Source organism: Drosophila mojavensis, unplaced genomic scaffold, assembly GCF_018153725.1.
Source record: "Drosophila mojavensis isolate 15081-1352.22 unplaced genomic scaffold, ASM1815372v1 contig_80, whole genome shotgun sequence".
NCBI lineage: Eukaryota > Metazoa > Arthropoda > Insecta > Diptera > Drosophilidae > Drosophila > Drosophila mojavensis.
In genome coordinates this window covers 9,274,491-9,294,359 of record NW_025318906.1, presented here as the reverse complement: position 1 = coordinate 9,294,359, position 19,869 = coordinate 9,274,491, and the positions used below count along the sequence as shown (strand labels likewise).

The window sequence follows — 19,869 nt, the reverse complement described above, 5'->3', positions numbered from 1 at the left end:
ATGTGTATATGTGTCGATCGAACAATAAAGTGAGTTTTTTTTCAGTTTTACTTTTTATTATTTTGTATACACAGTGTGTTCGATTTGATGGGTAGTACAGCTCCTGCATATCCTAGTGCTCGACAGGCGCCGGAACTCCGTCGAGCTCATAGCACTTGATCTTTGCATCGTGACACGACTTTTTGGTGTTCGACTTTTCTCTGCCCTCCCACCGAAAGTACGGGCATTCGTGCTTCTTGTGATACTCCGACTGACAGAGGTACACCATCAGGAGGAAGGGTCGACAGGCATTCTTCAGCATAGCCTTGGCGCCCGGACTGGCCTTCAGCAAATTGTACAGATTCATAGCTGGGCAGAAAGTTATTTATTGAAGGCTCATATGGCTAGTAAGTATGAAAGGCTATTGAACTGTCTCACCATCTTTGCGACAATAGTCAAACATTTTGATGTGGTACGCCTGCTCCTTGGGCCGATCTGCATATAGAATCTCCGCATCGAGCTTTACCATCTTCATGTTGATCGTATCGCTCTTGCCCACATACTTTCGCTGCTTGTAGAGGCACTCGACGAAGCACTGAAAGGTAGCAGAATATGGGTAATAGTGCTTAAAGTCGAGTGTGCCCGACTGGCAGATACCCCTTGCATACAAATACAAGAAAAAGAAATCTTCCGTTCCTAATACTCGTATGATCTACATTCCTTTTGCTGTGTGTTCATCACAGATATATAGGATCGAAATTTGATGCCTCTACCTTAAAGAATCCGCATAGCTTATTACGGATGATATTATATAGAATGATATATGGACAGACTGAAAGGTAGATCGGAAAACAGATAAACGGAAAACTCGATAGACTGGAAAACATGGATAGACTGATTCAGCTTCCTATGATAATCAAGAATAATTATAGTTTTTAGGACCTGCTTAGTCCTCAGCAATCTAGATGAGCTCAGGATATAATCTATAATCTGATAAAGCCTATAGGGGTATATACATATAAACAACAGATAAATATATACATATAAAAATACAAATAAAATACATTTAAATTGTATATTTTAGATACGAACCGATAGAAATTTGAGGGTCTTGCTCATATCCGTATCACCTTCGGCTGGCAATCGATCCGAGTGTATGGAGAAGCACTTCATGAGCGTCTCATCATCGCCCAGGTACAAATCGGAGCAGCAGCCCCTGCGCTAGCATTGAAGTGGAGCTATTCAGTATGTGGACTTGTATAAGATGTAGCTGCTAACCTTTTTGTCGCACTGATCCAGCGTAAGATTATCGATGGGACTCGCTTCCGCCACTTCCTCCTCAGAGATGTCCTGCGCCTGGACCAGGCCAAGCAACGGGAGCAGCAGCAGCAGCGAGAGGAATATTGGGTAACGCATTATTAGGCTAAATGAAATGGAGTCTGGGTCTACACTCAACTTTATAACATTTCGGATTTTTAATTGTAAAAACTAATTACATTATCTAATTACAATTTACTTGCTTAATTAAATGTAACGCACAATTACAGCCCCAGTTGTGTAATGGCTCGCAACATAAACAAATCCATTAGTCCCCTGATCTATTAACACACTCAAGCCTCATTTAAGGCAATATTTGCGAAATCACCGGAGAGGTGGCTATATAAAGACCCCAACGGAACCATGAGATCAAGCTGCGGCGCAACAGAATGTTTCTGCTAAGAACCTTTGCACTGTTCTATCTCGTCTGGGTAAGCTGCGAATTTCTGTTTGATTTTCAATATTTTGTATAAAAATTAGCGCCATCTACAGTACGCCAGAGCAGGTGAGATTGATTGCGATAAAACGGATGCCGTGAATGAGGATCATGTGCACTACTGCTGCAAGCATCCCGATGGCCACAGCGACATCATTGATAGCTGCTCCAAGGAGACGGGCTTCAAGATGCCAAGTGCCAAGGAGCAATCCCTGGTGGATCTGACGGCCACACGTGCCATCTCGGGCACCTGTTTTGCCAAGTGCGTCTTCGAGAAAATGAACGTCATGAAGGACGACAATTTGGACATGGACTCTGTTAAGAAGTATCTCAATGAGAAGTTCAGCCAGGATCCGGAATATGTCAAAGAAATGATCAACGCCTTCGATCACTGTCATGGCAAATGTAAGCAGACTTAATCTGAATCAAGATATATGTATTTCTATATATAATTTATATTCTTTTAGCTGAGGAGAATGTCGCCAAGTTCATGTCGAATCATGTCTTTGTCCACATGTCCCAGCACTACTGTGCACCCAAATCCAGCGTCATTATGGCCTGTGTCATACGTCAGTTCTTTCACAATTGTCCCAAGGATCGTTGGGCCAAAACAAAGGAGTGCGAAAATCTATTGGCTTTCAGTCAAAATTGTCGCGATTCTTTGGCTACTTTGTAAATGGAATTTTGGATTCACAAATAAATGATTTAATACAAAATACTAATAATATAAAATTTAATTAATAATTACAGTTTTTTGATTCAATATTAATATGATCTTTCATGCACATATATTTGATAATAAAATATGATCTTAAGTATATTTTGTTTGCTTGATGTTCAAGTTTAGTTCTTATCCTGACTTAATCTACGAAAATCTAGATGAATATCCGTACTTAACCTTTTAAAGACTTTAGGATATCTCTCTCTAAGATGTATTAACTTATCTTCCCATCGTCGTCTTTAAATATCGTCAATCTATTCTTTCAACAAATTCCCTAACAATTAAAAAATTCATAATATCTGCGGATCAAGCTCTTCCAACAACAGTAGAATCTAAGCAGCTTTAAGCCATATAAAATTCTTCCTGCCATCTACTACCAAATTCTTATATTGTATTTTGTCCTGATCTTCTCTAACCCAAAGAGTGCAGGCCCACTCTTCTTTAGCTCTCAGATTCTTTTAGTCTGTGGCTTATTTAACCTCTCTTATGTAGCTGCTTTTTCCGCATTCTTGAAGCATTATGCATATGTATATATGCTGATCTTTTCATATAATTCCAGTATATAGATATATAGAATTTAATGCTAGTTTTTCAGTTTCCTTCATTCACATTGTGGTTAGCACATCCTTGCACCGCTTGGAGAACGCCAGAGTCTCGAGACATTCTGTGGTGTTGGACCAGCGACTTCTCGGACAGTTATGGAAGAACGTCTGAATCACACAGGACAAGATGACGCTCGACAGGGGTTTGCACACATTGGCACTGCTGAAGGCGCGTACGATGGGCATCGAGAGGAAGACAGATGTTGCCTCCACAGCTAGCAATATATGGACACCAATATATATATGCTTATCCGATTTGGGTCTCTTCCACTTACCTTTCGAATGGCATTCGTCAAAAGCCGCCAGCATTTCAGTCTCGTACTCCGGATCCAATCTGTGCACGCTCTTATAGTGACTCCTGACCGCCAGCATGTCCAGGGTGTCGTTGACCAAGAATTTATAATGATCGAAGACACATTTGGCCCAGCAATTGCCGGTCATGACGGCATCCACAGTGTTATCCTCCATGGCCTCCTCCGTCTTCGAGGGCAGCTTAAAGTTGGTCTTCTGGGCGCAGAGCTCGCTGACGTCGTTGTGGCCGTCCGGATGCTTGCAGCAGTAATGGATGTGATCCTCGTGAATGCGCTCCATGTGACGGCAATTCACGCGTATGCCCAGCGCAGTGTACACCTGTGGGGGCGTGGCAGGGCGGTATATAAAATATATAAAAGCAAGATTTGGACTTACCAGCAGCAGAGCCAATACAAATATAAATCGCCACATGCTAGTTACTAACCTGAAGCTGCCCACTGGATGGGCCCCATTTATAGTGTCAGCTCCGTCACAGCCCGCATCAGTTGTCAGTGCCCTAATGGGCTTTGAAATGTACGAATCGTTAATTTAATGCACGCTCAAATGCTGAGCATTAAAAATGATGAACAACCCCTTGACAACCGGGGCAGGTGAGGGGAGGCGTGAAGGTCGTCATGGCAGCAACTTGTTTTTTTGTTTTTCTTTCTTCGATTTTCATTCATTTATTTTGTACAATTTTTTCTGTTCAGTCTGACCTCTAGTCTGGTGCGCTCAATTAGTTGAACCAACTGGCCTTTGAAATTTGATAAGCAGCTTTCGTCAAATAGCAATTAATAGAAACACTTGAAGATGGGCAAAAAGGGTAAAGGCAAAGGCAATAAGCTGGCCAAAATGTCCGAGGAGGAGCGGGCCAGATATTTACAAATGCGCGCCGACATGGAGGAGGAGACGAGGCGCCGCAAAATGCAGCTAATAGCGATGTACATGAAGGTAACGAATGACAGATACCCTAGGTATTGTTAAGCCCATAACCGTATATATCCGTGCAGAACAAGCTAAAGCGCGAGGATGCATTTTGTCGCCTGAATATGGCCAAAATCAATCAGGAATGGCGTTCCATATTGCGACAGGTGAAAATTCAGGATTTGCGTCGGGAAATTCTCGATGTGGCGCAGTTTTTCGAGCAGGCGCTGAAGCGCAAGGATCAGGTCATACAGCGTCTAATAGGCGATATCAATTCCACGGAGGATATGTACGCCAACTTGCAGCAGTCGCATATGGAGAACATTGATCATATTATTGGTGAGCTATATCTTTAATATTCATATTGTATATCTACATAGTATTTAATAAAAGTGCTTCCCTTTTACCAGGCATACATCGCAGTCGCATAGAGTTCTTCTGGCGCATCTACGAGGACGACAAGCAGGCGGTACTGCGTGAATATAAACAGGATGCGGCTATCTATAAGGAATTGCAGGCGGAGAAGCAACAGCAACTCGAGTGCGTTTTCTATCAGCTAGAGGAGACCGCCGATCGTACTATCAAGGACAACCACGAAGACTATCTGGATCGTGTGGAGGATCTGAAGAGCGGCGTAAGTAACGGGTCAAGAGTTTAGTTGAATAACATATTTCCATGCTCCTCCCAGTCATCGCATTGCGCTTTGGCATACTCGGACATGCATTTGACTAGCTCCCTTGCCTGGCTGCACTTGTTGTTGCTGTTGTTGTTGCTGTAGCGGGAGTGCTCTATGTAGCGAAAGCATTGCTGCACGGTGTCCATGTAGAAGTTGCGCAGCTCGCGATCGCGCAGATCCTTTGTCAGCAAGTAGCTGACCTTGCGCCGATCAGGCTGACCACTGCCATCCACCTAAAGAGAGAAATCGTTAGACAGAATGTACACTACATGCATATGCATGTGTGTACATACGCATATACAAATATATGAATATAACAGTTTTAACAGTTTTGCCTGCCTTTTCCCTCAAAAGGGAAAGAATGAGAGTGAGTATGCGGTTTGCATACATGCACACAACCATTTGGGAGCGCAGTTTAATACTCTCTATATATACACTAAGCAATATGGCAAGTGCTCTGAAAATTCTGCAATGCTGCAAAAGTAACGAAAATAGCTTTATGCTCTTTCTGCATACATACGTATGTTTGAGAGCGCAGTGAGAGTAGAAAAACAGCATGAAAGCTTGAGTAACTACTTAAAAGCGAGAGAGAGCGTCCTGCCTTTTCAAGCGCACTAGACTTAAGGCGCTCGACTTGTATAAGTATGGGAGAGCTTGGCGAGAGTAAGTAAAACAAAATGGAAGCTTGAGCAACCGCTTAAAAGACAGAGAGATCGACCTACGTTTTTAAGCGCACTAGGCTTAAGGAGCTCAGCTTGCATATTTAAAAGAGCGGTGAGAGTAAGGTGAATGAAAGCTTTAAAGAAAGAGAGAACAACATGGCTCAGCTTGTTGAGTCAGTTAGCGAATGAGAACATTAAAGGAAGAAGACGAATTCATGACAAATAGTATTCATATGTATGTACAAATGTATATGTGTATGTATGTACCATTATATACTTAAATAGTGTTGCAGCTGACTTACCATGTTCATTTCCTCAAAGAAACACAGCGCCACGCAGCCGCCCGATTCAGATGTGTTGCTGTTGTTGTTGTTATTATTGTTGTTGTTGTCAGTTTGCTTAACGCTGCGCTGCCAGGAATTACCATAGGACTGCTGCTGCTGTTGTTGTTGCTGCTGTCTGCCTTGGCCCTGGCCTCGATCCTGAGCCTGTCCATAATCATCGTTATCAAAATTGTATCTGCCATTGCCATTGCCATAGCGTCTATTGTCGTTGTCCTCCTGGTTGCCGTTGCTGCCACTGCGTTGCATGCAAGTGCGCACAATCCGCTTCAGCTCCGCATCGCCGGCGCCATCCTGCGAGCGACACTTGAGGCAGTTGATGCTGCAGCTAAAGCTGAGTAAAAGCAACAGCAGCAGGCGCATCTCAAGAACTGTTTGCCGAGCAGCTCTGAGCTGCTGTCGACATTTATAGCCAGCGACTGTTGACAGCTGACGGACTAATGGACGTCGTGCTTGACTGGCACACAATGGGCCAACGGCACACAGAGAATATTACATAATTCCCATCAAATCACAGATGCAATTGAAGCTGGAGAAGATTACGAGCCGCGGCGAGGGCAAGCTGGAGGCCTTGTGGCAGGAATATCAATCGGTGCTAGCCGACTATGGGAAGCACATCGAGGGCTTCTACTCGGAGTATGTGGATCTGAAGCAGCGCGACGAGGAGAGCGCCCAGCAGATAAGTCAGCAAAGCTACGAGATCGAGCACCTGATCGATCAGCTCTGCAATCTCCGACTGCTCGCCGAGGAGCAGCAAATCAAGCAGCAGGCACAGCTGCACCAGAGGCAAAACATCAAACAGGAGCTCACCGATCGGCTGAGAGAGTTGCGCAGCTACGTCGAAAAGGAGGTGGAGGAGCAGCACAGGCTATTCAAGGAAATGACCGTGGAGAGCTATGAAGCTATACAGGTGGGTGAGGTGAATAGAGAGAGAGGGAGTAATAGGGAGAGAGAGAGAGTGAAATAGAAGAAATAGAGATGTATACTTTAATTACTCAATTATTATCATCCTATCTCTGTATATAATCTCCCCCAGACACTCAAGGCACATCTGAGCAAAGTAGAAACTTTGTCCCAGCTATCGCGCATTTGCTCCAAAATGGAAACGCAGCGAGAGAAACTGTTTCAGCTGCCTCAGCTCTCCAAAGAGATAATAGAGATACGTGAGCTGCAAACACCTGGAGAGGAGGACTCTCACTTATCTAATGATCCACTCAAGGTAAGCAGACCATAAACAGCTAACCGGAGTACAATGGAATTTTCTTTGTAGGAGGAAGTAGCTGCCTTGCCACAAATGGAAACCTTTTGGCGACGCGTCAACAATGTCTCCGTCGACGTGGCCTGCCTCAAGCAGCAGAAACGCAACTTGGAGGCAGAAAATGCAAAATTGAAGGCCGAGCTGCAGGACTATCTGATTGATCTGAACATAGCCAACGGCTCCAATAGCCACATCCACGATTATCTGTCGCGTCGACCCAAGAGCATGTCCGTGGATCGGGTCACCCAGCTGCGCTTGCAGCCGAAGCAGGTGAAGAGCGCTGTGGCAGGTGGGCGACGTCCAGCCCCACGTCCAATTGGAGCACATGTGCCGAGCTGCGAGGCAGGCATATCGAATCTGATACGTTCACGTAATCTAGTCAGGGGCAAACCTCAGCTGGCCAAGCTTAGAGCTTAGGAGGCCTAGGCACGACAACTACAAACATAAAAAAGCAAAAAATAAGGAAAATACAAAAACAAAAATTTTATAGCTATAAGACTCAAAATAGCATATGGAAAATTCAGTTTTGGTTGTGGTCCAAATTCCAGCTTAAGTTCAACTCGAAATAATGCAACGTAATCGCAACATTATCAAGTGCATCTCACTATGTCGCTGCCCACCGCAGGCGTTTGGTGAGCTGACTGGTACCAATGCCATCGTCTATACCCAAGCGAATTTGGCCAACAGCTGCCGGAAGCTCTATACGGAGCTGATGTCTTCCGGCAGACGGATAGCTGAGATACGAAAGGCGATAATAGCGCGCCAGCAGAAGGACGACATGACCTGGGTGAAGTTGACCTGCAACTTGAAGAATGGAAAGAAAAAGCCACCGCGCACCGCGACAGATTACCTGAGCATGCCGCTCAAGCGATGTCTCGATCTCAGCCCGTGCCACATTGGCAGCGTTAAGCACAACATTTGCCCCGAATGTATTGGCAACGATACAGCCGACATAACGCAAAATACGGATGATCCACTATACAGTCCAATGATCCAATCAGAGCCGAAATTGAATAACTTTACCTATCGTGGACGTATTGTTTGTCACGAATGCGTCCAATTAAATAACGTCGATGATATGGACGAGCCTTTATGTAGTGGCACATCTTCTGGGAAACAATCTCGTAAACTCTCCAAAATAAATGTGCAAGCTTCTGCTACATCAGATCCAAATATATTGAAGTCCTCCTAAGCTGATTTATAAAATTCATTAAAAAATTTTAAGTCTTGACGAACTTTTATATTTTGGCGCCGGGTGTCGCCTGCAAGGCTGCCAGATGGTTGAAGGCAAACCCCAATAAGAAAATTATCTGAATATATGATTCTGCAAATCAAGAAGTGCGGCATCAAAATCTACGCATTTTATAAAAAATAACATTGACTACATTAATATCTTTCAAAAAATAAATGAATCAATATAAAATTGTCTAATTTTACAATATTTTGATTTTGGCGCCACACCCAACGTTATGGCAGCGCAAGCAGTGCTGCCAGATCTCTAGCATGGTGATTTGTGGTATTTTTTGTTTTCTTTCGTTCCACATTCACATTGTTCCGCAGTTTTCCACAGACACAACCCACGTCCAGTAGCTGCTTACACAAAAATTGACTTAAACACAAAGAATAGTGAGAGAATAATTAATAAAAGTTAATTGCAGCTGCTGTTTAATTCAGCGCACAAATTAAATGCAATGGACAAGTGAATAAATATCAAAATCAAACCCGCATTTCGGGTGTAAAAATCGGATGTGTTTTCTTACATCTGTGTATCTACCGAAACCAAAGTGTACGTGCGTGCGTGTGTGCGTGTTCATGTAAGAGAGTGCATGAATGTGTATGTGTATATATTTATACGTACGCTACGCACTGTTATAGATACAACAACAAGCCAGCAGGCAGGCAGCAGGCTGGCCTGGCAGTTGGAACGGCAATAGCAACGGGAACGGTGGTCGGTGAACTGATGAACGGCTGAAACAGCAGGAGCATGTTCTTGTTCTTGTAAAATTACCAAAAAGAAATTTCATTCGGAAAATGCGGAAATGAGGCTGAGAAAGAGAAACAACCCCAAAAACGCAAACGACTAAAAAGACAAAAACAACAAGCTAAAAAGGACAGAGACAGCGAGAGGGAGAGAGAGAAGACGCAACGCTAAATCGTTTTAGTTACGATTTAAAGTTTTTTGTTTTGTGATTAATAATAAAAATAACAACGAAAATAAATACAATACGATACGAAGTGAGTGAAAAGAAAGTGTGAGAAACTCTTAATAAAATCGAAAAAGCAATCAAAATCAAAACTTCGCCTCGCTGCATTTGGATTGTAAATTCTGTCTTTTTCTTCTACTTTTTGGGCCACGCCGTCGCCGTAGGCGCTGGCGAGATAAACATAAAGAGAGATAAATACAGAAATAAAAAAAAAAAAGAACTCAACCAAATTAATGGGAAAGCATAGACACAAATAAGTATATATAATTTTATTGGTGTTGCGCGCTGAGTGCTCTGCATTGCTTATCTATATATGCATATGTCGTCATTGTCGTCGACGTCGACGTCGCCTTCGATTTTGGGCGCCTCGAGCTGCCTGCATGGAAATCTAACTGGAGCAGGCATCGAAGAATAATAATATTCAACACACAAATTCGAAGATAAAAAGCAGAATCAAAACTGAAGTGGACGCAGATAGAACGAGTGAAATTGGAATAGAGGTTTGTAATTGTCAAATACTTTGCATTGTATGCAAATGCCGACACGCCTCTCACGCCCACAAATATACAGCACATTGATGCATACAGTATGTTGTAAAAGTGTGCGAACAAAAAGATTAATGAAAAATTTAAGTGCTTAAAAATAAATAAAATAAAAAATTACTAGTAAATAGACTTTTATGACACATTGAATATTGAAAATATATACATATGGTTTTTGTTTATCAAATTAATAGTTAAATTTACATACTTTTATGACATACTGTATAGTACAAGTATATGCTATGTATGCTTCCAGTTTATATTAAGAATGAATAATAAAATATAATTATTTTTAATTACTAGTAAGCATACTTTTATAGCATACATTATATTACAAATATATACACATATGTATGTTTATTGTGCTTCCCCCTTAACTAACAGCTGTCACATTCTTTGCCATTTTTCATGCCATTAGCAAAGATAAATAATATATACATATAAGAAAGATATACAAAAAAAAATGATTGCCACCACTCACAACTGCGCAATATCTATATATATGTAATATACATATGCATATGTATATATCAGCATCACATCGACATCGACATCGACATCGTTACATCTGGAGCACTAACTACTATCATTCAGCATCAAACATAAACAATATGCCCAGGCAGCAACCACTGCATCAACTGCTGCTGCTGCTGCTGTTGCTGGCCCTAGCGCTGCCCGCAGCCAAAGGTAAAGCCATTTAAGCCACATGCATATGCAATTATCTCAAAATGTACAAATATTGATATATATATATATGTATGCATGATCTCTTCCCAGCTCAATATCAGTCGCCACGCATTATTGAGCATCCCACAGATTTGGTCGTCAAGAAGAATGAACCCGCCACGCTCAATTGCAAAGTGGAGGGCAAGCCGGAGCCCACCATTGAGTGGTATAAGGTAGATTAACTAATCAAATATATGTATAAACTATCAACTGTATACTATATATAATATGTGCATTCCCATATAGGATGGCGAACCGGTCAATACGAATGAAAAGAAATCGCATCGGGTTTTGTTTAAAGACGGCGCTCTATTCTTCTATCGCACCATGCAGAGCAAGAAGGAGCAGGACAGCGGCGAGTACTGGTGTGTGGCCAAAAACCACGTGGGCAAAGCCGTCAGTCGACATGCCTCACTCCAAATTGCTGGTAAGCAACCACAACCTCAACCACCACAACCACCGCCAACTTGTTAACCCACACTCGCCACATGTTTGACACCTTGTTTGTTTCTTTGCTTGCAGTATTGCGCGACGATTTTCGCGTGGAGCCCAAAGATACGCGCGTGGCCAAAGGCGAGACGGCGCTGCTCGAATGTGGGCCGCCCAAAGGCATACCAGAGCCGACCATTATCTGGATGAAGGCAAGCCAAAAGCAAATCTTAAGCAATACGTGTCCCAGTTTTCACATGTTGTGCCTCTCTCTCTCTCTCTCTCTCTCTTGTGTTTTTAGAATGGCGTTCCACTGGATGACTTGAATTCGAAACCTTTTAGCACCAGCTCACGCGTCCGCATCGTGGATGGTGGCAATTTGCTGATCAGCAACGTGGAGCCCATCGATGAGGGCAATTACAAGTGCATTGCCCAGAATCTGTTGGGCTCGCGCGAATCCAGCTACGCCAAGTTGATTGTCCAGATCAAGCCATACTTCATGAAGGAGCCCAAAGACTTGACCATGGTCTATGGCCAGACGGCGACGTTTCATTGCTCTGTCGGCGGTGATCCACCGCCCAAGGTGCTGTGGAAGAAGGAGGAAGGCAACATTCCGGTCTCTCGGGCACGCATCCTGCACGACGAGAAGAGTCTGGAGCTGAGCAACATAACGCCCAACGACGAGGGCACCTACGTCTGTGAGGCGCACAACAATGTGGGCCAGATCAGCGCCCGAGCCACGCTCACCGTGCACGGTACGCCGCTTCATCTATGGTTTCATCTGATTGCCTTAGCTAATTCTGCAATTTCTGCTTCACAGCTCCGCCAAGTTTCTCCAAGAAACCGACCAATAAGAAAGTCGGCCTCAATGGCCAAGTGCAGCTGCCTTGTGTGGCCACAGGCAATCCGCCGCCATCTGTGTTCTGGACCAAGGAGGGCGTGTCTACGCTCATGTTTCCAAACAGCTCGCATGGACGACAGCACATCTCAGCCGATGGCACGCTGCAGATCAACGATGTGCAGCAGGATGACGAGGGCTTCTATATGTGCTCCGCTTTCAGTGTCGTTGACTCAGCCACCGTGCGCGTCTATCTGCAAGTCAGCACGGTCGATGAACGCCCGCCGCCCATCATACAAATTGGACCCGCCAATCAAACGCTATCCAAGGGCTCCGTCGCCACAATGCCTTGTCGTGCCACGGGCAATCCGACGCCACGGGTCAAATGGTTCCACGATGGCTACGCAGTGCAGACGAGCAATCGTCACAGCATCGTTCAGGGCAGCTCCCTACGAATAGATGGTATGCCTAGCATATATAGAGAGCTATTTAAAATAAGTGCCTCAACTTGCTCTTTTTACTTCAACAGATCTGCAGCTAAGTGATTCTGGTTTATATACATGCACCGCCTCTTCGGAGCGTGGTGAATCCAGCTGGTCTGCTACTCTGAGAGTAAGTCTATAGATTAATGTCCTTTTAACTATTATATCTAATTATTTCCATATTTCAATATTTCAATTAGGTGGAGAAGAGCAGCTCTGCCACGCTGCATCGTGTGGCGGATCCCAGCACCTATCCCGCCCCACCAGGCACGCCCAAAGTCATCAATGTGACACGCACGAGCATCTCACTGAGGTGGGCCAAGAGCCAAGAGAAACCAGGCGCTGTTGGTCCTATCATAGGGTAAGCTATAGTTTAGCTGAGATGCTTAAATAATTAGAAATATCTGAAGAGATATGTAAATAATATTAAATTCTTTTCTAAACTTAAGAAAATTGAAGAGGAGGAATGAATATTTTGAATATTTCTAAATATATTAACAAGTATGTAGATAAGAGAAAAGTTTATAGAATTGCGAAAAAGAGGAATGATACTTGGGAATATTTGTAAATATATTACGAAATATATAGATAAACGTGTTGAAAGCAAAGTTTATGGAATACAGAAGATTAAAAAAGAATCATCCTTTAAAGTATATAGAAATATATTAATAATAATTTAAAAAAACTGAAGGAAATTTTTATATTAAGATCTTATTAGATAATGTATTATTATTATTATTTTTAGCCATTTCATATGTATTTTGTTTCTATATTATTTATATATTCACTTCACATATAATTTATTTTTACATTTCTAGCTATTCTGTGGAATACTTTAGTCCCGACCTGCAAACGGGCTGGATAGTAGCCGCCCATCGCATTGCGGATACCCAAGTAACGGTAAGTCGTAGCATCGCTCTCTCAAATACATTCATACCTTACTCATACTCATTTGCTCAACAGATCTCCGACCTGACCTCGGCCACATCGTATGTGTTTTTGGTGCGCGCTGAGAATACGCAGGGCGTGTCTGTGCCCTCAGGCCTCTCGAATGCTATTAAGACCTTGGGCGAGGACTTTGACGTGGCGCCCTCCAATGAGCTGTCCGCAGCGCGAACGCTGCTCACCGGCAAGGTGAGAGTACATTTGAATACTATATAGGGATGTGCTATAATATATATATATATAAATTTGTGCAGGTTGTGGAGCTCATCGATGCCTCGGCTGTAAATGCGAGCGCCGTGCGCTTGGATTGGATGCTGCACGTGAGCGCAAACGAGAAATTTGTGGAGGTAAGCTCACGTTTGAAGGACATATCGAGACTTTAACTAAACTATGTTTATCATATACTACTCCAATAGGGTCTGCACATACGCTATCGCGATGCCAGCTCCCATTCGCATCAGTATGCCATGGTCACAGTGCTGGATGCTGCCTCGGAATCCCATGTGATTGCCAATTTGCGCAAATATACGAAATACGAATTCTTTGTGACGCCCTTCTATGAGACCATCGAGGGACAGCCCAGCAATTCGAAATTAGTCACAACCTATGAGGATGGTAAAGCAGAATGAATAGCCATAAAATTGATATACATTTCTTTAAATTAAAATGTTTTTTTTTTTTAGTGCCCTCTGCTCCGCCGGATAATATACAAATTGGCATGTATAATTTAACAGCTGGCTGGGTGCGCTGGACGCCGCCGCCAGCTCAGCATCACAATGGCAATTTGTATGGCTATAAAATCGAAGTCAGCGCCGGCAACACAATGAAAGTGCTGGCCAACATGACGCTGAATGCAACAACCACATCTGTGCTGCTTAATAATCTAACCACAACAGCTGTTTATAGCGTGCGCCTGAATGCGTTTACCAAAGCAGGCGACGGGCCCTATTCCAAGCCAGTAAGTAACTGTAATATACCTATCAGATTATTTCTGCTATAAGCTTCTTCTGTCTTTGTTCTTTTTAGAAATCCTTGTATATGGATCCCACGTATCATGTGCATCCGCCGCGTGCCCATCCCAGCGGCACACACGATGGCCGCCACGAGTCCGGCAATGATTTCACATACCACACGAATGGCATGGTGAATACAGAGCCGAATCATGCCAATCCGACGACACATCGCAAGACGACTGTCATACCGCATGGCACTTGGGTTATGGTGCTGGTTATCGTAGTCCTATTGATTGTGGTTGCTTCGACGGCAACGGTCATGATTTACTTTAGGCGCCGCCATCAAATGACCAAAGAGCTGGGACACCTGAGCGGTAAGTGGAGCGACTTAGCTAAATCTGGCAGTTTACTAATTCGATTTCTGCTTTTGCCCCCCTTACAGTGGTCAGCGCCAATGAGATAACTGCTTTGAACATCAATAGCAAGGAGAGCCTGTGGATAGATCGCGGCTGGCGCACCACGGACACGGACAAGGACTCGGGCCTGAGTGAATCCAAGCTGCTGTCGCATGTCAACAGCAGTCAGTCCAACTACAATAACTCCGATGGCGGCACCGACTATGCCGAGGTGGACACACGCAATCTGACCACCTTCTACAACTGTCGCAAGGTGCGTTCGAATGGTTAACAAAAACAAAAGACTTGAACTAATCACCTCTCTCTCTCTCGCTATTCCCATCTTAGAGTCCCGATAATCCTACACCCTATGCCACGACCATGATCATTGGCACCTCATCCAGCGAAACCTGCACCAAGGCCACCTCGTTGAGTGCTGATAAGGATTCGGGCACACATTCGCCCTACTCGGATGCATTTGCAGCTCAGGGCGCAACGGCGGCGGCGGCGGCAGCTGCAGCTAGCAACAAATCAAACTACTTGCAATATCCAACGGAAACGATTAATTGGTCTGAATTTTTGCCACCACCACCAGAGCATCCGCCACCATTGTCCTCCAATTATGGCTATGCGCAGGGCTCGCCGGAGTCTTCGCGTAAGAGTTCCAAGAGTGCCGGCTCTGGCATTTCAACCAATCAAAGGTGAGTTGTCTAACTGTAGATCAGATCTCTCCAATCAGATCTCCATTATATCTATGTATATTCACCTTCTCAGCATTTTAAATGCCTCCATACACAGCAGCTCGTCGGGTGGATTTTCCGCTTGGGGCGTTTCGCCGCAGTGCGCCGCTGGCTGTCCACAGGAGAATCTGTATAGTAATCCGCTGAGCACTGTGGGAGGCACACAGAATCGCTACCAGATCACGCCCACCAGCCAGCATCCGCCGCCATTGCCGCCCTATTTTGCGACTACCGGTGCCGGGGGCGGCGGCGACATGGCCACCCGCAACATACATATCCACTATCCCACGCAGCGGCACGCCGTGAGCGAATATCAGGCGTCGCGTTGTGGCAGCAACAGCCGCGCTTGCAACAGCTGTGATGCCCTGGCCTCGCCCATGCAGCCGCCGCCGCCGTTGCCGCTGCAGCAGCCAGTGGAGGGCTGGTATCAGCCGGTGCATGCGCCACATGGCAGTCAGATGCCAACGGCTTCCTCCAGTCATCAGATCTATCAATGCTCCTCCGAGTGCTCGGACAACTCGCGCGCCTCGCACGGCCACAACAAGCGGCACCAGCAGCCTCACCATTCCGACAGCAGCACTGAGCACAGCGGCAGCAAGCGCTCCGCTCAGCGTCGACAGGCGGCACAGCACGCCCAGCAACAGCAGCAGCAGCTGCAACAGCAGAACTCCTGCGCAGAGAGTGAGAATGAAAATATGTTGTCGTCCGGCTATGAGCTGCATCAGCGCAACTATACGAGCGACTGCTGCAACAGCTCCCGGGAGGGTGACACCTGCTCCTGCAGCGAGGGCTCCTGCCTGTACGCCGAGGCTGGCGATCCCGTGGGACCGCCGCAGCGCCTCATGACTGCTAAAAATACTTAAGCCAATCAGCACATTGGAATGGGAATCGGAATTGGAATCCCAATTGGATCTTGCAAACGTATTAAGAAAACAAAAGATAGCATCTAGTCCATCATTTTTCATTCATATCGAACCTAGCACACAATACTATATAGAATTTTATATAACTAGAACTGTGCTATATATACATACATATATAAAAACAAGAATAAGGAAAGATCCTATGAAAACCGAATACGTACACACTCACAAAACGAATGCAGAACAACTAAAAAGCAACAATCAAGGTGCACAGCTCGAATTATGATCTTAAACTTAGTTATATAGACAAACAACAGGCAAATAGAAGTCAACACAAAGCGAAAGAGAAAACTCAAGAAGAAGAATGGAAATGTACTTAAGAAACTGAAATGCTGTAAAAATGCTTCGAAAAACAATAACTTAAAAAATTGCTAAAAACATAAAATACGTACTCAAAAAAGAAAACAAGAGTTAGAGAAAAGTCAGGCCATAGCATAAAAAAACAACTTTTTGATAAATTCAGACATTAGTTAGATATTAAATATTAATGTTTACAGTTGGAGTTGGCTGGCCCCCCTAGTCATATAGGCTTGATATAAAAAAATGTTTTACTCACAACAAGAAAAAAAAAACAAAAACAAAAACTCTTTCATATCTACGATCACAATCGAGCATTTATCGACTATGTTCCCTGAATTTGCATTTACATACCTACTATACGATATACATATATACATAGAGAGATGAGGAAGTTTCGATCGAAAATAATGTGAACAATGGCAGTTGCAATGTTTAATGGTTAGTGCTTTTCTATAAAACGGAAAACTAAAAAAAAAAAAAAACACAGTAATACTTCATAAATAACGACTTGAACTAGCGCTTAGTAAAACTTTAACTCTAATTAAAAACAAATAACTTCTACTTATAGCTTATATAAATGAAGAAAATAGGTAAAGCCAATACTTCGGTGCCATCGAAGAGTACTTTATGATCCCCTTATTCTCCTGTCCCTGATACCTTCATACCTTCTAGACAGACTCTCTTAAATACGATTGTGCATACGCACTCTCTTTAACGAATCCTCCACATACACTCTCTTTAATAAAGCTCCACACATACACTCTCAGCGACACTCTCTCTAAAATACACATACATAGAATACTTCTGTCCGATCCTTTGCCTATTCGCGCACTCTTTGCCAATTTTGTGGGTTGTTAGAGAAGGGCTAGTTCTCTCTCGCTCACCCCCCCCATAACGTACATACATTTTTACAAGCTTGCATTTGAAAAAAGTCTAAAATGTACCTGTGATATATATAATCCCATTAAAGTATTTAAATAATATTAATTTTTTTTTATGTTTTTGTTTTTCACTTTTTTCAAGCAACGAAAAACCGCACACGCCCACAAAAAAAAACCAGAAAAATATAGCATAATTTAGAACTTAGGCACGTACGACATTAGAAATGCAAAATATATCATCATCCCAGAAAAAAGCACACAAAATTAAAATATATTAGCCCCAGTGAAACGTAGAGGAGGTCGAACACTTCTCAAAAATTTTCGAATCGTGTTTGGGTTTTTTAAGTAACCAAAAAGAAAAATAGAAAACGATAAAAATGGGCAACGGCTGCATTGATTAATAAAACAATTTGGACTAAATTCAACGAAATGAATTGTTTAAAATGAAATAAAAAAAAAAAATGAAATAAATAATCATAATATTAATATTGATAAGTATAGCATATAGCACATAGATCGCGCATGTATCAAACCTAAAGAAAAAGTAAGAAATCAAAAGAATGCTTTAGCATATAGACACATAAAAAACTTCCTTGCGTGCACCCTACATACATACATACATTACATATATCCCTAGAACGGTGCTCATGCATGTAAATATACTATATAGCCTCATTATACACTACACTAAGCAACATATTTATGCGTCCCCATGCCATATGCCCACATATAACTCATATATTATATTATTGTGAGCCAACTAGCTTGAGTTGAGATATATACCCTTCCGTAGCATAATGAACTCTAGTTGGGTATTTGAGTTTTTAAACATGATTAGCGACTAGTTATTAACTACGTACATACGAGTATTTTAAAGTCATAGAGTAAACGAATTTTAAGAATAAAAACGAAGCAGAAAAAAAAAAACGAAAACTAAAATCAACATTAATTTTTAGTGCAGTATGCCATATGTAAACGAAATTTTTCAAAAAAAAAGAAAAGAATGAAAAAAACTGACATAAATCTACTTACCATACATAATATAAATATATATATATACATATAGCATTTAAAATTACATAAACAATAAAGGAACATTTTACATATATGTGGAAAACTATGAAGAGTTTTTATTGTGCAAGAAAAAAATTAAATCTAAGCCTATACATATTCATATATCTCTAAAATCTGGATATGTATTAAAATAATGTTAATGATTTATTCTCCTTAGAATTCTAGAGAGACTATTTTTGGTACAAGTGGTATTTCTATTCCCATTCATTCCCAGCCTCTCATTTTACCTCTGTTCGGCCTTTCTTATTAGTGGAACCTCTTCATTTATTTGGAAACCACTTATGCATTCTTATTAAAATTGCACTACTCCTAAGTTTTTTAGATCTGAAGGGCTGATTGCATTTCCCAGCGGGAGTTTTTCCAATAACATGCCTCATTCCTTAACAATTCTAATCCTTAGAGTCCCTAGAGTACCGCCTTTTTTCATCGGAAATGATATTGAGCTGCGGAACTTGGCACTTGAGCCAAATGCTGAGAATGTCGTTTCAAGTTACAGTATTTTTTCATTCTAATTGCTTTTCAACATGATTTTTCCACATAACTACTTATCGTAGTTAATATACCCCTTAAGTTGTCGGTTTCAAGAGGTAGAAGTTTTCTCTTTGTCATTTCGTTTTTGCTTAGTTCTAATTCCAAGCATAATTTGGCTCTCAACTAGTCAACACTCCAATAGTTATTATTCATATGAGAAATAAACAGATTTAATACCGATTTGTCATTTAAATGTTCACTTTGCCATTCCGACTGGGTTAAATTCGCCGCAAGGCAAAGCCGAAGTCAGATCGAATTCGGAAAGTAGTTTAGGAAAGTGTGTTTAAGTGAAAAATAAATAAATACCTTAAAGATGCACAAATTAAATGGTAAGTTATGTTTAACTATAAAGTGGATGTTCATCATTTAAAAAAAAAAAACTTGCCAATACTGATGTTTGTGTACTATGTAAACAGTGCAAAAATTAAGACTAAATCAAATTTTAGACAAAGCAGCACAGCGACGCAATAGACGCTGCGCTTAGTTCCGTTAGATTTACTCTCATCTCACATGAATATGCATACAAGCAACTTAAGAAAGTTAAAGAGTAAAGAGATTTTAATCTCTGCTCTCTTTTAAGCATTGGCTTTGATTGGCATATTCTCTTTTAGACTATTGCGTAAGTAAGAGAGAATAAATCAAATTTATGCTTTAGGCACTGCAATTATTGTTTTTTAGTTTGATTATTGATCGTGCCGC

General features: G+C 42.4%; 6 protein-coding genes across 10 annotated transcripts; 3 read left to right on the top strand and 3 right to left on the bottom strand.

Moving 5' to 3' along the window:
• Positions 1-105: 105 nt before the first annotated feature.
• Positions 106-1,395, bottom strand: LOC6579247. Its single transcript, XM_002005107.4, has 4 exons — positions 1,258-1,395; positions 1,072-1,200; positions 418-574; positions 106-348 (listed from the first exon to the last, which is right to left on the bottom strand). The coding sequence occupies exons 1-4, from the start codon at positions 1,393-1,395 to the stop codon at positions 113-115; spliced, it is 660 nt and encodes a 219-aa protein (XP_002005143.1). The 3' UTR covers positions 106-112.
• Positions 1,396-1,627: 232 nt separating this feature from the next.
• Positions 1,628-2,453, top strand: LOC6579246. The gene is made up of 3 exons (XM_002005106.3): positions 1,628-1,727; positions 1,789-2,137; positions 2,200-2,453. Exons 1-3 carry the CDS (start codon positions 1,686-1,688, stop codon positions 2,406-2,408), a joined length of 600 nt encoding a protein of 199 aa, XP_002005142.1. The 5' UTR covers positions 1,628-1,685; the 3' UTR covers positions 2,409-2,453.
• Positions 2,454-2,985: 532 nt separating this feature from the next.
• On the bottom strand, positions 2,986-4,209 carry LOC6579245. Of its 2 annotated transcripts, none has more exons than XM_032730772.2 (3): positions 3,743-4,209; positions 3,331-3,685; positions 2,986-3,270 (listed from the first exon to the last, which is right to left on the bottom strand). In XM_032730772.2, exons 1-3 carry the CDS (start codon positions 3,776-3,778, stop codon positions 3,059-3,061), a joined length of 603 nt encoding a protein of 200 aa, XP_032586663.1. In that variant the 5' UTR covers positions 3,779-4,209; the 3' UTR covers positions 2,986-3,058. The 2 variants fall into 2 exon arrangements, with proteins under 2 accessions (XP_032586663.1, XP_043866417.1); XM_044010482.1 differs by having other exon boundaries at positions 3,792-4,209.
• Positions 4,142-8,638, top strand: LOC6579243 (dynein regulatory complex subunit 2). The gene is made up of 6 exons (XM_002005103.4): positions 4,142-4,297; positions 4,357-4,609; positions 4,681-4,904; positions 6,467-6,859; positions 6,986-7,168; positions 7,220-8,638. The coding sequence occupies exons 1-6, from the start codon at positions 4,157-4,159 to the stop codon at positions 7,622-7,624; spliced, it is 1,599 nt and encodes a 532-aa protein (XP_002005139.2). The 5' UTR covers positions 4,142-4,156; the 3' UTR covers positions 7,625-8,638.
• Positions 4,604-6,489, bottom strand: LOC6579244 (odorant-binding protein 59a). Its single transcript, XM_002005104.4, has 2 exons — positions 5,911-6,489; positions 4,604-5,179 (listed from the first exon to the last, which is right to left on the bottom strand). The coding sequence occupies exons 1-2, from the start codon at positions 6,310-6,312 to the stop codon at positions 4,925-4,927; spliced, it is 657 nt and encodes a 218-aa protein (XP_002005140.1). The 5' UTR covers positions 6,313-6,489; the 3' UTR covers positions 4,604-4,924.
• Positions 8,639-8,753: 115 nt separating the features above from the next.
• On the top strand, positions 8,754-18,548 carry LOC6579241 (protein sax-3). Of its 4 annotated transcripts, none has more exons than XM_015163557.3 (18): positions 8,754-9,911; positions 10,372-10,640; positions 10,731-10,852; positions 10,926-11,106; positions 11,202-11,320; positions 11,410-11,863; positions 11,929-12,408; positions 12,476-12,558; positions 12,629-12,789; positions 13,247-13,328; positions 13,392-13,562; positions 13,628-13,720; positions 13,790-13,988; positions 14,057-14,331; positions 14,400-14,700; positions 14,769-14,995; positions 15,070-15,422; positions 15,523-18,548. In XM_015163557.3, exons 2-18 carry the CDS (start codon positions 10,469-10,471, stop codon positions 16,322-16,324), a joined length of 4,275 nt encoding a protein of 1,424 aa, XP_015019043.1. In that variant the 5' UTR covers positions 8,754-9,911; positions 10,372-10,468; the 3' UTR covers positions 16,325-18,548. The 4 variants fall into 4 exon arrangements, with proteins under 4 accessions (XP_015019043.1, XP_015019042.1, XP_002005137.2 ...); XM_015163556.3 differs by having other exon boundaries at positions 15,520-18,548; XM_002005101.4 differs by having other exon boundaries at positions 15,496-18,548.
• The last annotated feature ends 1,321 nt before the right edge of the window (positions 18,549-19,869 follow it).

What these genes read in the sequence shown, in the direction of transcription:
- LOC6579244 (XM_002005104.4), bottom strand. Translation starts at nt 6,312, where the DNA reads ATGCGCCTGCTGCTGTTGCTTTTACTCAGCTTTAGCTGCAGCATCAAC. An exon ending in TCTTTGAGGAAATGAACATG is followed by an intron (nt 5,180 to 5,910) that starts GTAAGTCAGCTG and finishes TTCTCTCTTTAG; the next exon opens with GTGGATGGCAGTGGTCAGCC.
- LOC6579241 (XM_002005101.4), top strand. Translation starts at nt 10,469, where the DNA reads ATGCATATGTATATATCAGCATCACATCGACATCGACATCGACATCGT. An exon ending in CGACCATTATCTGGATGAAG is followed by an intron (nt 11,321 to 11,409) that starts GCAAGCCAAAAG and finishes TTGTGTTTTTAG; the next exon opens with AATGGCGTTCCACTGGATGA. An exon ending in CCTTCTACAACTGTCGCAAG is followed by an intron (nt 14,996 to 15,069) that starts GTGCGTTCGAAT and finishes TTCCCATCTTAG; the next exon opens with AGTCCCGATAATCCTACACC.
- LOC6579246 (XM_002005106.3), top strand. Translation starts at nt 1,686, where the DNA reads ATGTTTCTGCTAAGAACCTTTGCACTGTTCTATCTCGTCTGG. An exon ending in CACTGTTCTATCTCGTCTGG is followed by an intron (nt 1,728 to 1,788) that starts GTAAGCTGCGAA and finishes CGCCATCTACAG; the next exon opens with TACGCCAGAGCAGGTGAGAT. An exon ending in CGATCACTGTCATGGCAAAT is followed by an intron (nt 2,138 to 2,199) that starts GTAAGCAGACTT and finishes ATATTCTTTTAG; the next exon opens with CTGAGGAGAATGTCGCCAAG.
- LOC6579243 (XM_002005103.4), top strand. Translation starts at nt 4,157, where the DNA reads ATGGGCAAAAAGGGTAAAGGCAAAGGCAATAAGCTGGCCAAAATGTCC. An exon ending in TAATAGCGATGTACATGAAG is followed by an intron (nt 4,298 to 4,356) that starts GTAACGAATGAC and finishes ATATCCGTGCAG; the next exon opens with AACAAGCTAAAGCGCGAGGA. An exon ending in AGAGCTATGAAGCTATACAG is followed by an intron (nt 6,860 to 6,985) that starts GTGGGTGAGGTG and finishes AATCTCCCCCAG; the next exon opens with ACACTCAAGGCACATCTGAG.
- LOC6579245 (XM_032730772.2), bottom strand. Translation starts at nt 3,778, where the DNA reads ATGTGGCGATTTATATTTGTATTGGCTCTGCTGCTG. An exon ending in TTGTATTGGCTCTGCTGCTG is followed by an intron (nt 3,686 to 3,742) that starts GTAAGTCCAAAT and finishes ACGCCCCCACAG; the next exon opens with GTGTACACTGCGCTGGGCAT. An exon ending in TGACGAATGCCATTCGAAAG is followed by an intron (nt 3,271 to 3,330) that starts GTAAGTGGAAGA and finishes ATATATTGCTAG; the next exon opens with CTGTGGAGGCAACATCTGTC.
- LOC6579247 (XM_002005107.4), bottom strand. Translation starts at nt 1,395, where the DNA reads ATGCGTTACCCAATATTCCTCTCGCTGCTGCTGCTGCTCCCGTTGCTT. An exon ending in TGGATCAGTGCGACAAAAAG is followed by an intron (nt 1,201 to 1,257) that starts GTTAGCAGCTAC and finishes CTTCAATGCTAG; the next exon opens with CGCAGGGGCTGCTGCTCCGA. An exon ending in TGACTATTGTCGCAAAGATG is followed by an intron (nt 349 to 417) that starts GTGAGACAGTTC and finishes CTTTCTGCCCAG; the next exon opens with CTATGAATCTGTACAATTTG.